This window comes from Lampetra fluviatilis, chromosome 2 (genome assembly GCF_964198595.1).
Source record: "Lampetra fluviatilis chromosome 2, kcLamFluv1.1, whole genome shotgun sequence".
Taxonomy (NCBI): Eukaryota; Metazoa; Chordata; class Hyperoartia; order Petromyzontiformes; family Petromyzontidae; genus Lampetra; species Lampetra fluviatilis.
Genome location: NC_136276.1, coordinates 16220257 through 16237321, shown reverse-complemented (window position 1 = coordinate 16237321; position 17065 = coordinate 16220257). Strand labels below are relative to the sequence as shown.

The 17065-nt window shown below is 40.4% G+C and overlaps 1 protein-coding gene across 5 annotated transcripts in view; it reads right to left on the bottom strand.

Annotated features, from left to right (window-relative positions):
• Positions 1–17065, bottom strand: part of LOC144943506 (dual specificity calcium/calmodulin-dependent 3',5'-cyclic nucleotide phosphodiesterase 1A-like) — a 247134-nt gene that overhangs the window by 20322 nt on the left and 209747 nt on the right. For all 5 annotated transcript variants that reach the window (XM_078871061.1, XM_078871033.1, XM_078871026.1 and 2 more), the window contains 2 exons: positions 4794–4914; positions 2782–2863 (listed from right to left, as the gene is read on the bottom strand). In XM_078871061.1, the coding sequence (XP_078727187.1) occupies positions 2782–2863; positions 4794–4914 (203 nt within the window). The remainder of the gene's footprint in view (positions 1–2781; positions 2864–4793; positions 4915–17065) is intronic.

Below are 17065 nucleotides of genomic sequence, written 5' to 3'. Positions count from 1 at the left end.
TCGGGAGACAAAGGCGGCCAGGCGTGGTGCTGGTCACCGACCCACTCCCTCGTGTGCCGTGCCCGACATTAATAGGTGCTCGCTAACAGAGCTTGCCCAAACAATCTGTTAGGACTATATGGAAGATCTTTGTGTGCGAGTGTATGCTGGAGTTTTATGATTGCTTCTTTAATGGTATGTATAGGTTTGCTGTCTTTGCTGACGGAGATTTTATTGAAAGCAGGAGGGCAGCTGAATTAAGGTGTGCCCTGTCTCGGATGTAGCTTGCATAAATAAATAACATTGGCAATGTGCCGGTGGGAAACATTCGTCTGGCCTAGGTTTGCACCAAGCGAGGATATCCACATAATGTTTGCAAGTTTGTCATGTAGAGGCGTCATGTACACATGCACTCCTAAATATACAACATTTTCTCAGGAAAACTGCAACAACTTTAATCTACGTAAATCAAGCCTACCATCACTCCTGGGAGGTATTCAGAGGCCATTATTATTTTGTTGAACAGCACCAATTTGATAGCTCCATTTATTTTGCATTTCTTTTGTCACTTTTTATTTTCTCTGCCACCGACATACATCGTCAACATACCCACATTATCATTGCTTTTTTTTCTTTCTCGGGAACTGCTGCAGCACATGCTGTATGCTGTCATGATTTGAGGTGAAAGTCAATTATCACCCCCTTTGAAGCTCTCATCAGTGACGTAATATTAAGTGACTTTCAGATACTAAAATAAATAAAAACTGGCTGTTTGGAACCCTTTACACAAAGTCCTGTTTTATAAATCCAGTCTTAGCCACGTGGAGAAAGGCACATGTCCAACCTTTGTGACAAACAAAATCTAAACAAACATTTTTTGGACATAATAACTCCACCATCAACCGATGCCCCGTCCCTGCCAATCACGAGTGACTTCTGTGCTCCCCATATCACCATCACAGCACAACTCGATTTCATTTTCTTAGAACAGCTGTCACTTTCTGCAACTCGTGAAGGCCTGAAATTATATTCATCCCCCCTTTTTGTCTGTTCTTGTCTCAAACGGTCTTTTCTTTAAATTTATGTGCAGGCAATTGTTATTCTTGGGTCTTTCGGCAAAGTCACGTAGAGAGGTTCAAAGAAAATAACAAACAAAAATAACAAAAAACTACGACGTTTCGATCGTAGCACAAGCAATCGTCATCAGGAGGAAAACATAGCGGGAAAGCTGCTGAGGCAGGATGTTTTAAAGGTTTGAAACGGGTGTAGCCCAAGGGTCATAAGCGAAGTGGGTGGGGCTAGTGATGTTAAAGTGATAAATTTGCATGTAAAAGATCGGAGAGCTACCTCCACGACGACGAAGCTGCGGAGGTGGCCATTGTATTGTGAGAGATTAGCATGTCAATGTAAGAGATTAGCATGTCAATGTAAGATCGCAAAGCCACCGCCACATCGAGGAAAACGAGCAACGGTGGCTGTGTTAGTGTGAGGCATTTAACCTGTTAATGTAAAGACATTTAACCTGTTAATGTAAAACCAGAGAGTCGAAAATAACTACTAGCATCGGAAGGTAGGATGGAAACATCACAGCCAGTTATGACTTAATTGGTTACATCTAAATTTAATTGCGGAGCAAGTTGAATATTAGCGGGCACTTTGAGATATAATTGTGTGCAAAATATTAAGGCAAGTTATTTGCTTTGTGGCCTTTTTTGGCATGGAGTGATTGTTCAGTAGTTTGTGCGCTACGCTATTAACCCAGTGATCTGAGTTCAAAACTAGCCTTAGTGACGCAGTGATATCTGAATTGGTCCTGGGTTTCCATTTACTAATGCACGCTTACGAGAGTAATGAGGTATGGTCAAAGTACCTCCCATGACTAACACTCCTCATCCAGCAGTGGATTTAACGAACAAAAAACTCTAAGTAGATAATTGCTACGATAACTACGACAGTCTGAATTCCTTAATGCTGTATAGGGATGTTTCGGCTGAGTCATGCTTTGCGCTAGTTGCTCATAACAAGTATGTTATTAACAATCATTAAAAGCATCATTAAATTCAGACTAGCACATATTGGATTCTGTATTTTCTTTTGGTGTGCAATTTCTAATTCTCTAAAGCTAACACATTAACGAACTTGGTAAATCAATTTGAATTGTCTAATATTATAATTTACGTAAAATATGTGGACACAGTCTTACTGTGATGGCAATTGAGTTGTAAGATTGCTTTAGTTTGAAGAAAAGGAATGCAATGAGAAAACGATACCCATGTGGTTTATTAAAATATATTTTTCTCAAATTGAACATCTGTACTGTATTTGGTGTGCCATTCAGCTTAAGTATTTGCAACTTTCAAATTATATGAGAATAACATCATAAAAAGCTAAGTGTTTGCAATTATTGCCTGCAGTAAAGAGGCAATTTGTGTTGCCATAAGGATTCATCCTTGGCCAATTGTTATCAATGGATATTGTATGTATGTTGAACTTCTTTATTAACGTACGTAGCCAACCGTGATAATCAGAGGTGCGGGGTAAGGACAGCAAACTAAACTCAAAAAAGCTGTTCTAAAGAAATGACTTTTCAATCTAGATGTAAAAGTGCATAGCTCCAATGACTTCCTAATATTGTAAGGAAGAGCGGTTGCAGAAGCACATCCGAAAGCCCGCGATGCAGTGGCCATCTTTGTTTGATGGCCAGCCAGAAACCGTTGCGAGGATGACCGGAGTTCGCGTGATGGTTTATGCAAATCATCAGAGCCAATGAATCAAAGAGCCAGACAGTCAGAGTTTACAAACCAATCTGCGACTGAGGAACCATGGTCGCATTTCTGTCACAGAGTGGTGAGAAGGACAACCCAAGCTCTGCCTCCTTGTCCCCCTGCACAATAAACACACACAAACAACCATTCGTGAGTGAATTGAAACTTTAAAAAAATGTGCTTCTCAATGGAAAGATAACAAATATATGGACAAATCAGCGCAAGATAATACGTAATGTAGATGTATATGATTGCATGGATGGAGTTTTTTTTAATTGTGGTTAAAGGAACCCATATACGCGTAAACCACATCCAGTAGTTGGGAGTCAATTGAGGTGAATGGAATGAGAGGAAATGGAATGACGAATCAAATCCACGTGTGGGAGTGAGATGCATTGCAGCTGAGCAGCACTTTGAATGGTGGCACCAACACATAGAGGGCCTTATCTAGCAATGGATTGAGACTGATGGTAATACATGCAGCATTATTCAGTGGCCCAATTGTACATTCCCATCTGTGATACGTAGACAATTTTTGTGATAGAGTTTATTCCCTTCATGTAAAAAAAGAAATCACATCTGAAAGGTGCACATAAAGCCAGAAGAAATATCCCATGTTCTATCAGGCATTGCATCCATTCGCCTATTATAGACACATGTAAACAAAAGCTTATCTCAAATCACAATTAGCATTTCCATATGATTAACTGTACAATGATAGGGTTTACTTTGATAGGGTTTAACAAGAAGGCCAAAATGGACACACAAACTAGCATTATAATGTGCCATGAAAAATGAGCCTTGCGGATTACAATCACACGCAGCGTCCATCAGCGCATTGTATATTTATGGTTAAATCTGAATAGTATATTTATTACTTGTTTGTGCGGGAGAGGTCCTTGAAGTTGGCAGATACATGGCCTTCATAAAAATGACTTAGACACGCTGCATCTAGCATTTGTTCGCTAAAAAAGTGGAGGTTCAATTGAGCAACATTTTCAGCGAGTTAATTAAGAATAATCCCTTTTGCAATGTGAACTTTTATAAGTGGGTCAAGTCAATATTATTTTTTGTTTCTATATGTGGTGCATTTCTGGCACAAATCTGCCACTCGAAGTGCCGTAAAAATACTAAAGATGTCAATGTATTTAGTTTTTCTAAATTATGAGAAAATGTTTTTGTTTTGAGCATATGTGAGAGAAGCTTGCTGCTTGTCCAACAGGCACCTATTTTTGATTGTTAACTTCTCAAATACGTGGGTCGTGTTCTTTCCGGCTTTTCCTCCTGTTCCTTCTGGCTTTTCCCATGTGCAAACCAAAAAAATCCAAATATGTTACCGAGGAAACCTGAAAAGGTTCATCTTACTCTATGTTTTGCTGTGCGCACACTGTTATTGCTAAGTTATAGCTTTGCTATGTCTTTTAATTATTGAAAACTTGCAGGTTTTTCATGAGCACCATCATATCCAAGTATATTGCTTACAAATCAGCTTGGTGTCCGATACTCTCAGCCAGCTACAATACCGCCCCCCCCCCCCTTGTCGCGAGGAGCTGTTAATTCCATATCACCAAAACCCTCTTCCAGAGAGGCAAACGGTTATCCTCTCCAAATTCCCATCGCGAATTATAACGAAAATCTACAAAGTGTGAGACAGCTTCCCGGTTCATTGACCTTCGGCTGTAGGATAGGCAGTAAAGGTACATCCTGCAATTGCTTTCTTACGGAACTGCTGGTGGAAATAAAACCTCCACCAGTAGGATATATCTCCAGAGGGTATTTTTGTATTTGGTCTACCCTTCCACACTGGCCAGGCGTCTTTATCCCACCACGGAGTCCAGGGGGGTGGTGGGGGAATTTAAGCAACTTGCAACATCGTTTCAACTTCTGTGCCTGGAGACTGTATCAGTGACCTCTGGGGTGTCAAGTCGTGTGCGCCAACCATTACAAGTGCAGAAGCATCCCTAAGCAGTTAACATTGAAACTAGATTAGCAGCACTGCTTCAAGGGGCGGCACGGCCACAAGGGAAATGCCACAACTGCTGCACGAACCTGCCTGAAGAACTCTTCCATCAGTGACATGGTCCAGCGTCGGTGCAGGTTCCAGTTCTTCGCTGGGTGGCTGATGTCTGCGGTGTGCAGCATTAGGGACATCGCCTTGGGTTTTTCCACACTGCAGGGGGGCGAGCACCCACGGGAGAGGCATTCGTGTTAGAGCCTGGCATGCACACGTGAGGCAGGTCTCAGTTGTTTTGTGTTGGGTTTTTTTATGGACCAAATGCGATCGCCATCTGCTAGACCGTTAAGAATGTCATCTGCTCCGCCTTTCCCCTCCTCACCACCCTCCCCTCTGCTTTAAACCCGGATACATAAAGTTTTGGACTGGGATCTGTGGGTTTTCTATAGCCCCACCACCTCGTGATGCGGTTTATGCTCTGTATTGGGCTCCTATTGAAATACAATAAAAAATATATATATTAAAAAGAATGTCATCTGCTGCATAGTCCACTTGTGGAAAAGCACGGCCCTCTTCTTTAGTGTTGCCCTCATTAATAAATAAGTCGATTGTATCGTGCAGATCAGAGTAAATGTCAAATGATTTGGATTTCAAACATTTTGTTACTCTTACCGAAAAGGGCAGACATCAAAGCAGTCACTTCAGACCACAGATTAAGCAGTACGAGAGCAAATTATTTAATTTCCTGTCACAAGCTCTGTTAAGCATGTGCAAAGAACCTCTGATTACGAGCCTTTTAAGAAAAGTGATAAATGGCCAAGCAAGTGGTCAGTCCACTGCAGGATTGACTCAACACTCAATGTAACAGAATGCCAAGCAAAAGTTTCTGCTATATATATATTTAGTAAGTATATGAGCATACTGCACTAAAAAAGTGCTTTCACCCAATTACATGATGAGTCTCTCTGCTTCAGTAACTTGTTTATGTATGGGTATGTATGGACTCTGACTGTATTTTCATTATACAAAGTGTGCTCCGTACATTAGGGCATTACATTGTTATTCATACATTGGCACCAAATGAAGCAATATATCACCAAATCAAGAGTCTTCTTCTTGAAAATCAGATCATATAATCATATAATTAAATGTGAAGTAGATTAGAATCCGGAATATTTTAAGATTTTAAGATTGTTGTAATTGAGACCAGAGGCCCAATCTATTAAGCATTTATTCCTGCATTTTGGTGGAGCAATGGCCATTTTTTCAGAAGGTGATCCCATCCTGCTTGTTGTCATTTATGAGGTCACTGCCTAGTCCAATTGCAGACCTTATTCTGCTATTCTGCAGTCTGTAGAATAGGGCAAAGTGAGCAGGCCTGCGAAAGTGCTAGTGTGGAGCTACTGCAAAACTGTGGAAACATTTGACAATTCTGCACTTGTGGATATTTCCACCCTAGGCTGTGTGAAGTGGACATAGTGATACATAATTCATGTGGCATTCTAGCACTTGTGACCTTGGCAAATGTGCTGGAAATTCAACCTTAACATTCCAAGGACGAAGCCCTGCTGAGTGGAGTAGGATGCAGTGGAATTGACATGCATACACTAATAATACTCATGAAGATATAGCAAGATGCTTTGTTAAACCTTACTATAGGTGTGAGTTCAGTAAGTGAAAACATATTAAGGCTTGGCATGGCACATGAGGGGATGGTGTGGCTAGAACCACATCTAGCCACCTTTGTCTTCAAAACACTGATGTTCACACCCATATCAGGTACTCATTTAAGGCCCAGTGAACCTAGAGGTGCCCAAGAATATTTTCAGATGGTGATGCGACTGCCAGAGGTAGGTCTCGCAGTGAGTGCAACAGTTGCAGCATCTGATAGAAGGAAGTGATGCAGTGATGTGGTTACACAGACACTGTTGACCAGTTTTCACCTTCAGCTCTATACACGCAGACATGTGTGTTTATCTCCGTGTCCATGAGATGGGAGTGCTGCTCCACTCCGCTGCTGCAGCCCTAATGACCCTTCTGCAAGTTGCAGAATGGGCTTATTACAATAATCACCATGCCCAGGCTTCGCAGTACAACTCTTCTGTTGCCAGTGGCTCTGCAGGAGGAGTCATTGAAACAAATTCCCATACGTACAATATGGAGCCGTACGTGTGTCAAACAGGTCTGAACCTGATTGGAACCTCCTTTGCCAGTAGCAAAATATGATCATTGTTGTTTTACCCTTTCATCTGGCAACAAAACTGACACCTTTTTTACAAGGAGTCATGTTTGCATTGACCACAATACCTGCGGTCGGAATGCAAACAAAAGGTGTCAGTTTTGTTGCCAGATAAAAGGGTAAAAAAAAATAGATCATATTTTGCTACTGGCAAAGGAGGTTCCAATGGTGTAAATGCTTACCCCGAGCTCTCATACTCTGATGGTGCATTGTCTTTGAGTTGTGCGCCTTTTGGCGTTATCTGGTCCAACACCATGTGAGACAAGGCTCTAAGAAAAGCTGTCTCGGGTGTGGACCACTCAATTTCAAGGACAGTGCATACATTATCAGAGTTGTGTTTTTTGTTTGCATTCCGACCACTGGTATTGTGGTCAATTCAAACATGACTCCTTGTAAAAAAAGGTGTCAGTTTTGTTTCCAGATAAAAGGGTAAAAAAACAATTATCAGGTCTGAACCTGATTGGTCCTTGCTTGCATAATCACTTCATGTTCCTAGAACATTAGTGCAAAAATGTTGCTCATGAATTGACTCGTCATTTTCCATGAGAATTTGTGCCAGCAGATTGTTCTGGAAAATCTGGAAATCAACCATTTATGAGTTGAGCCCAAGATTTCAATCCTTCCAAGAATGCACTAAGCGTGGCCATCTGTGATCACGTTTTTATTTCTTGATGACTCATTGTTGTGCATGCACAACCCAGAGGATGCAGTATTATCCTGATGGCAGGTGGGAGATATGCTGATTGATTGTGTGCATGAGTTTTTTCCTGGGTACTCCTGTTTCTTTCCACATGCAGTTATTAAAATGGAATTGGACACATTTCAGGACCATTACAAAAATGAGCCTTGAGACTTATGGAGTTACTCAATAAAATGACATTATCCTTGTCATTATCATTACCAGCATCATCAGCAACTGTGTCACGCCATCATTATCAGCAGTATTATTATGACAACATCCTCATGAAGAGTATTTCCATCATCAGAATCGACGACATCATCATCATCATAAAAAGTGTATTATTCATTGTCTTGATCAATTTCATCTTCCATGTGTGTGTGTCAATGCGTTTCTTCTGCATCCAGGCTCATCCTCGAAAGTTTGAGGAGCTGTATACTTATAGAGGAATATCTGCCACGAAATGTGTTAACTGAAAGTGTGAAGAGCAATGCATCTTACAATTTGCCTCACCCAACAATATGATGAGTTATCATGATTGAGGATAACAATTGGAATCCGTAATGTATTTCATTTTTGGAAATTTCTGCCATCTTGTTTGTATAGTTTTCTTTTTTTTATCTTACACTTGCACTGTTTTATTTTGTCCATTATCTTAAATGTAACATTAGCATTTAATTTACCTGTACTTTTCATCTCAGAAATAATAGATTTTCTGTCCACAGAAGAATGGATCATGAGCCAAAGCATATATATTTCATTAATAGTGTGGAATAGGTCACCCTGCCCTGCATTCTTTTAAAATCGGATTGGATGATTGGACTGACCATGCATAGTATGGAACACGATCCATAACAAAAATGTGATCCATGACCCATTCGTGATTGATCAAGATCGCATCATGAACTGGTTGGTGGATTGGATCGTCAAGTACATTAAGATGAGTGACCAACGACCGATATTGCTGTAGTAATATATTAATGTCGATAACTTACATGTAAAATATGCTTGGGAATCTAACCCGGGACTTTATACATTAGCAGGATACGCCTAACACCACACTTGAGCAGCAATGGCTGGTGGGGGCTACTTTTAACACAAATACTCGACAGTATAGAATTGGTGTCAGATCTGAGAAAATAAGGATCCAATCTGTTCCACTTGGAATTGGATTCAGGTCCTGATTGAAACTGGCACGAGTTTGTCCCATTAGGCCCTGTGCACATTCAAGACATATATATATATAACTCTGCGACTATGTGCGTGTGTGTTTGAATGGTTCAGGAAAGGAGGCAAATAAAACAACTTCCATCTCTTCATAGAGGCATATAGTTGTCGTGTGAGTAGCTCAATGGTGTTAAGATGTTCAAACACCAAATATATACATATTGCAAGGAATCAAGTCTGAAATAGCCACACGTACTTTGGTGAAAATGCAAACAAACTCTGATAATATTTGCATTGTCTATGAAAATGATTGGCCTATACCAGTGACAGCCTTCTTTATGGCCTAGTCTCACCAGTGTCAGACCAGAGAACGCAAAAAGGTGAACAGCACAAAGACATTGGCACGTATCAGAGCATTTAAATCTCGGGGTGATCAGCTATATCTATATAATGAAGACTTCATTCCTTGAAAAAGGTATCTATTTGGTGTTTGAACATATTAACACCTGTTTTATTGCCAAAAAGGGTAGACCGTATTCTTATTTTTTCATACTTTGATACTGGCAAAAAAGGTCCCACAATGATAAAGTTGTATTCTACACAGGGGCTAAAAGGGGCTCTCCCTCTATCACTTCATGGCTCTGCATGATCAGCAGAGATATGATATGAGGCTGACATCCATTTAGAGTAAATGCATTTCCATGCCATTTTCATAGCTTAGCAAGGGTCGTATGACAGGACCACCTAAAATACTCTGAGTGCATGTGGCATTGGGGATTCTAATGTGCACCATCCATAACACTGGCAATGGCACTTGGCACTTTAGGGCTTCTACAATGCACATTAAAATTGTGGAAGGCACACGGTGTACGGTCCATTCTTAGTCGCACAATGGCAGAGAGAAGCATATTAAATGCACTGCGTCTCACAAGGTTGAAGGTGGGGAAATTGTGTTGTATTGATGCGTTGAATCAAGTGTCGGGGATGTGCAAGGAAAAAAAACAACCTCTTTCATGAAAAGGTTAAAAGCAACTTAACCCGTGCCTTTTGTTTGTTTGGCATTCAAAATATGGGGAGATTCTAGATTTGAAGCTTTCGTGACTGCAAGGATTCATATTCTTAGGTTTTTTCGGTAAAGTCACGTAGGTAAAACATCAAAATTAATGAAAATAAAATAAAATAAAACAAAAATCACGACGTTTCGGAGGCAACACAAGTCTCCGTCATCAGGTGGGACTGTCACAGCCGAATTGATGCAGCTAATTCGGCTGTGACGGTCCCACCTGATGACGGAGACCTGTGTTGCCTCCGAAACGTCGTGATTTTTGTTTTATTTTATTTTCATTAATTTTGATGTTTTACCTACGTGACTTTACCGAAAAAACCTAAGAATATATGGGGAGATGGTTGTAATATCGTGGGTTATTATTGTTATAATTGTGGTCTACTTTTAACCTGCGTAATTTTTTGTTAATAGATGTAAATTATTCGAGCACTTCTCAGAGGAAAGCCTTACTGAGCCTCGTGCCTCTTTTTCAGGAGGGTCCTGCCAAGTGTTTTTGCCGTATGGGTCAATGATTACACATTCATTTTTTATGTAATGCAAGTTTGGACCATGACGCCAGTACACAATGGTCTACTCTTGCGAGTGACATCATGGCAACGTTCACTATGAAGCCGATAGTATGGTAAATACACCCACATTTTTAATCAGTGCGACAGTAGGATTCGAACCTTGAACCTCTGCAACAAGTGGTGAATGCACTCCACCTAGGTCATATTGAAGTATCATGAAATGACCTTGTGAAATGTCTGGGAAGAGTTAAATGTTGTAATTGTATTCAGACACTTATTAAATGTTGTAAATGTACGAGTCCACTAATGTTTCGTGAATATAAATAACTGTGGGATTTCTGCCACTAGCTCAGGTATACAAATAGAGATGAGTGCTGTATCATCCTCCTTGTGCATGCAGACACTTTGGGGCTTGAAGCACGTACAGTTTGATTCTGCACATTTGTGGAATTGAGGTATCATACGGAAAATCCACAAGTTTCATTGCATCTATTCTGTTTATGGCATGATTATCCATGCACAATGGGTACAGCCTTATTCTGCAAAAAAAAAAATAATCGCACAGCCAATAAAAAAACAGCTGGAGGAGTATTATGAGACATCTCCTTTACCAGTGGCAAAATATAGTAGTAGGTTTTTACCCTTTCAACTGGTACAAAAACTGACACCTTTATACAAGGCATCATGTTTGCAATAACCACAACACAAGCAGTCAAAATGCAAACAAAAATAAACAACTCTGATGATGATAATGATATGCACTGTCCTTGAAGTTGATTGTTCCACACCCGAGACAACTTTCCCTAGAGCCTAGTCTCCATTGGTGTTGGACCAGATGACACCAAAAGGGGTACAACTCAAAGTGGAGGAGTGCCACAACTTAAAAAAAAACCATGTTCTTAAGTGGTAAAAGGTAAAGTTGCAGCCCTGCAACGTCTTGCCCATACCAATGCTGGTGGATGGGCCTCGACTAGAGAAAGAGAGTGCTCTAGAGGGCCCAACTAGAGGGTATTAGGCCAACTCTTTCACACTGGACAGACGTCTTGCAAGACTTTACCGCTCCAGGCGCGAGCTGCCGATCGACTAACCGTGGTGTACCTATTTAATTCTGGTTTGGTCTGTTTTATTTTGGCACAAGTACAACTCATTGGGGAATAAAAGGCAATAGAAACCTGGTTGCCACAACAAAAATACGAACAAAAAACAATAAAAGTTCCAAATTTCAAGGTCGTGCAGCAATATGGTACAACTAGTACAAAGAATACAACAAAGCTGGGAGAACTTATCACGTACAAAAAGTATTGGATGTAAAACAACACCGAGTTAGGTGAGATGGTAAAAAATACATAAACATGAAGGACATAAAGTCCGCAAAGCAGACCAATAAATTGCATGTACATGTGAATGGAAATATGAGGTCCAAGTGATTTAAAGTAGGACAAGGATAGTAAGATTTTGATCCCAAACATTTTGTCTCAGTTATTCCTGAGATTATGGGCCACCACACAGAAGGGATTTAAACCAAGTTTGGTTCTCACAGTCAGTGGGGGACTTTGAGCAGGAACAGCTTCTAACATTTTACCTGGGGGATTAAATGATCCGAAAGATATTCACCAGACTTGCTTTGTAACACTTTGAGGATGAAGATAGCCTAATGCCTTTCCCTGTAGATTAACGGGGGAGGGGAGGGTGCTGATTAGAGTTTAAATGAAGTTCATAGTGAGGATGTGTTATGTAGGGGGGGGGGGATCAAAGGCAAAGGGAGGAGCGAAGTTGGACAATGGAACCAGTAATTTTGTGCAGAGCCGACACCAAGTCTGTAAACAACACCACGCCCGCCGCAGATGGAGAACATAGCGGTTCTAATAATATGCAATTGTAGTCGGGTGGCATGCAACTTTTATTTCTGTATAAGAAGCCAGTTTGTTTATCCTGATATTTTTTTGCAAATATGGTCGATAAGTGCAGTGAAAGATGGCTTTTGATCAAGGATGACACCTAGATATTTAAGCTTGTCGACAAGTTAAATTTTTTGAGAGTTAAACGCCATAATTTGTTTCGTAGTGGAGGGGTCACTTTCCAGGAAGAACTACAAGTTCTGTCTAGCTGGTATTAAGAAAAACACGTTTTATATTGTTCATTTGCATTCAAGTCAAAGTCTTCATCATCCTCAGATGTGTTAACACCATCACAGCGGTGTCATCAGCGAACATATTTAAGTTGGAGTGGATAAACGAGTCAATTAATGACACGAAGGGGGAATAGGGTATGTAGTCTGGAGGGACACCTTTCGTGATAGGGGTTTTGTTTGAGGTAAGGTCGTTTACTGGCTCTGGAGCCACTATACCATAGACTTGTAGAAGTTCATACATTTAAGTTGGCTCAGGAAGACGTAGTAATCTACTGAATCAAATGCTGGCTGACCAGATGCACTTCCTCAGTCCAACATCTTTTGTTCAGTGGCATAAAAAAAATTCACAAAGCTGGGTTCCTCGAATATTATTTCATATATTTCATTCTGCTCTAAGTTGATATCCTACTTCATGTATTTTAAGACAAAAAATGCTCAGTTTATAACAGCGAATGCAGTTAAACGAGAACATAAAACTTTCCACAACTTAATAGCTCTCCAGAGTCCTTAATCTTATTAAATTTCAATCATATATTTCAAGTACACTAGTTTCCATATCCTTTGTATCCACAAAGTTACGTGCTTAGAATCGACATTGACGTAACTATTGCCTCTGGCATTGGGTGATCATTTTATTACAGTCAAATAAATCTAATTTTACTAAACCATTTTGCATTAAATTTACCATGGAGCTAAATGCTTCAGCCTAAATGTGTCTTTTGAGGTTAGTATTTTAAACACATGTCCTTTTTTATGTTTTATTTCCTCATACAAATGATTCCTGCATGTTTTATGCGAGGATTAATGCCCTGGTCCATGAACTGGTAATGAGAAGGATACTCATATAGTAGTTGCTTCCGGCTTAACTTTGATCTGTTATAATACATCGCTAAACTACCGAGTATTCAGTGTTCCGTCATTCCTAAATGATCGCTTTACCTCTGGAATTTCTCCGGGTGCTCTGGCTCTATTTTCAACTAATAAATAATGCCCATCCATGACTTTGGAAAACACCTCAAGCAGGACCTTTCTTAAAAGGACTCTTAAGACTTCCCTGATTATATAAGTTATTGTTATTATAAGCTTGTGTTGCCTTCCGAAACGTCGTGATTTGTATTTTATTTTTATTTTACTTTTATTAATTAAAAATTTTTACCTACGTGACTTTACCGAAAAAACCTAAGAATATGAATCCTTGCAGTCACGAAAGCTTCAAATCTAGAATTAAGTTATTGTTCTTTTTATTAGCTTAACTTACAAAAAAGTTACATTTCAAACAACCATTAAAGCAATGGCATCCGTTTAGATTGTAATATTATCGTAAGTAAGAATGCAAACCAAGTTTGCATAATGCCCCGAAGAGCAGACAGGAAATCATATTGTACAAAAAAATATTAAATAACATGATATCAAACAATGTCAGGAAATCTGTAATAATACTGCCTTTGGTTGATACGAATCTGCATTCAATAACCGTAAACACCTCCATGGCTTTTCCTACTGTTCTTATCAGCCATATCCAAGAAATCCGTGATGCGGCATACACATCCTACAACAGCGCCCGCGCTAAGCATTTACATTCACCACAGCATGATCTATGAGAATGGCCTTCACTCTTCGCTCCAGGATCCAAAGCATATCTGACCCTGCGTGATTCCAGCTCCATTCACAATGTACGAAGCTTCTTGCATTGTTTTACAAAAGTTTCCTGTTCCATCCTAACCTGGCCTCTCTGCACTCACATCACAAGTCAAATGACCTGTTTCACCTGTCTGCTTTCGCCGTTTTTGTGGAATGACACCCATTCTGTTCTATTCTTGTGTTTAGCAATGTGTTCAGGAGCTAAATGCCAATGTCAAGGTCTGCTGGCCACGAGAGGGCTTCAGGAGAAAGTTCGTGTAGTCTTGCTATTCCTCCAGTGAAGGGGACTACAGTGATTTACTACATGGTCCATAGTTTGGTTTGCATAGCCATAATCGCACCATAGCTTGTCCTTGATTTTCCATTTGTCAAGGAAGTGTGCGCATCGGTCTGTTGATCTTCTTATGGATTCACCAGTCTTCAAGGAATGGGAATGACAACTGATTCCATTTGTAGTGACATCACTGGATACATTTCGATTTAAAGCTTTCGTGACTGCAGGGATTCATCTTCTTGGTTCTTTCGGTAAAGTCACGTAGAAGGGAAGTAATAAAATAATAAAAATAAAACATAATAAAATGAAGAATTTCTTCACCTGAAGACGGCTGCTTGCGTTGTAGCCGAAACGTCGTGAGAATTATTTCATTTTATTATGTTTTATTTTTATTATTTTATTACTTCCCTTCTACGTGACTTTACCGAAAGAACCAAGAAGATCACTGGATACCACAATGATGTAGGTGGAGTACCGGCCCGAGAGGGGCACGGCATGCGCTGAAAAATAGCGCGAGATGGCACCACGCCTTAAGTGCAGTGCTGACCCTACAGGACAGGGTGTGTGGGTGCCGACCGAAGGATGAGGTTATGTGAGGCCATGGCACTCTGGTTGACCTGGGAGGACACGTGACCAGTAAAGTTGGCAAAGGGGCCCCAAGAGGGGGCTGGGGGTGGTCACGTGATTGGGACCCAGATCCTTCCCGAGGATTCTGGAAGGTGGACGTGGCCAAGGGCGGAGCCGGCCACGACACAGAGAATATAAGCCGGGTCCTGAGAGGGACCGGGGTTGTTGTTCATCCTGGAAGAAACCCTTTGTCTACATTCTCCGTTCAACGAGTCTTCAACACGTGGACCCGGGCCGAAGCTGTTGGTCCTGGTCCGTAGTAGCAGTTACGTAGTAACTGGTGTAGTTAGCCTGGTGGTCACCACCATAGGTTTTTATTCTGCTAAGGGGAAGTTACCCTGTGTGTTGGAATTGAATTAATGTGTTGCCTCCAAGTCTACGTCTGTGACTCAGCTGAACACATTACACATTTAATAAAGTCGAAAAATTACACAATTTGGTGATTGGCTACGTTCGGTGCGAAAGAAGTTATACATACATCCATACACTAATTCACGTGCATGTTTAGCGCCTCCATTCCACAACTCTTATTCTGCATTTGTACAGTGAAACAACTTTTTCGCAAAATTTGATTTATTTTGCTGTAATAAAACGGTCACCCAGTCACCCCATGCCAGATGCGATAGTTACGTCAATGCCGATGGCGAAGCACTCAACTTTGTGGATGTAAAGGATATGAAAACTACCATGGTTGATATAATTGGTTGAAAGTTAATCAAATTAAGATCTCTGGAGAGCTATTAAATTATAAAAAGTCTTAGTTTTATGTTCTCATTTAACTGTTATGAATTGTTATAAACTAAGACATTTTTATCCAAACAATTGAAGGTTGAAACTCGAAGCATAATGAAAAATATGCAATAACATTTGCGGAGCCTAGCTTTGTGAATTAGGTTGGACAGAGGCAACACATCTGTCCAGCCAGCAGAATAAATGGGTACACCACCATAAGTGTATTTTGCTGCTTGCGTGCGGTGGGGTAGAATGTGGGTACTCCCACCCAGATCAAATACTCTCTAGAGCTCCCTAAAGTGTAAGCCCTTCCACCAGCATTAGTATGAGCAAGACATTGTAGGGCTGAAATTTAGCATTATAATCAGCCACCGCTGGAAGGCTTCCCTAAGTGGTCGCACTTTTTGCAGTTCTGCAATGCTACAAATAATGTTGCTCCTGCGCAATAGTTTACTCTCTCACTCCATCCGCCGTGGTGGACATATTCCCAGATGTATTCCCTTTCTTTGGCTGCCACTCTCTAGTTAGTCTCAACCACCGGACATCGTCCTCTTTATTTGACATGTCCTGCCCAAGCCCACTCATTCTTCTTAACAGTCGGTAAAAATGTCTCGAACTTGCGTGTCTTCTGTAATCCGCATGCTGCTCTCAAAATGTGCAACTTGAATTTTATAATGCTATCCATTCAAAGACCGTGACTTTGCAAAAAAGCAATTTGTTTGCACATCGCCAGGCGCGTACATTGCGTACAATATTTGTTAATGATACCGTAGACCCTAATAACATCAAAAGCTTCTTTCATAAACTAGATAAGGAAATTGAATCAGGGTAATATATTGAAGCGAGTTATTGGAAAACGCTTCCAAAAATATGTTTTAGTCAAAACATAATTCCAAAACACACTGTTTATATTGCATACCTTCCAAGAGTTGAAGTTGTTATAAAAGAGTTTAATATCCCCCCCCCACTAGTGGCCACGAAACTCAAAATTCCATGACGTATGCCTGTTAATAGAGAGTGCAACATTTGTTGTGTCATTGTTCTGCAGTATACTCCATACAACAGCGATCTCGGACATTGCAGAACAGCTGCAGTTAATATAATGTTTGTGGTATTTCATGGGACCTCCTTTGCCAGTACCAAAATATAATAATAGGGTTTTTTCCCCTTTTTTAGCATTTTGACTGCAAGTATTGTCGTTAATGCAGACATGAATCCTTGTAAAAAGGTTTCAGTTTTGTTGCTAGAAAAAAGGGGAAAAAACCCTATTGTTATTTTGTGGTATTTGTTAGAAGATAATAG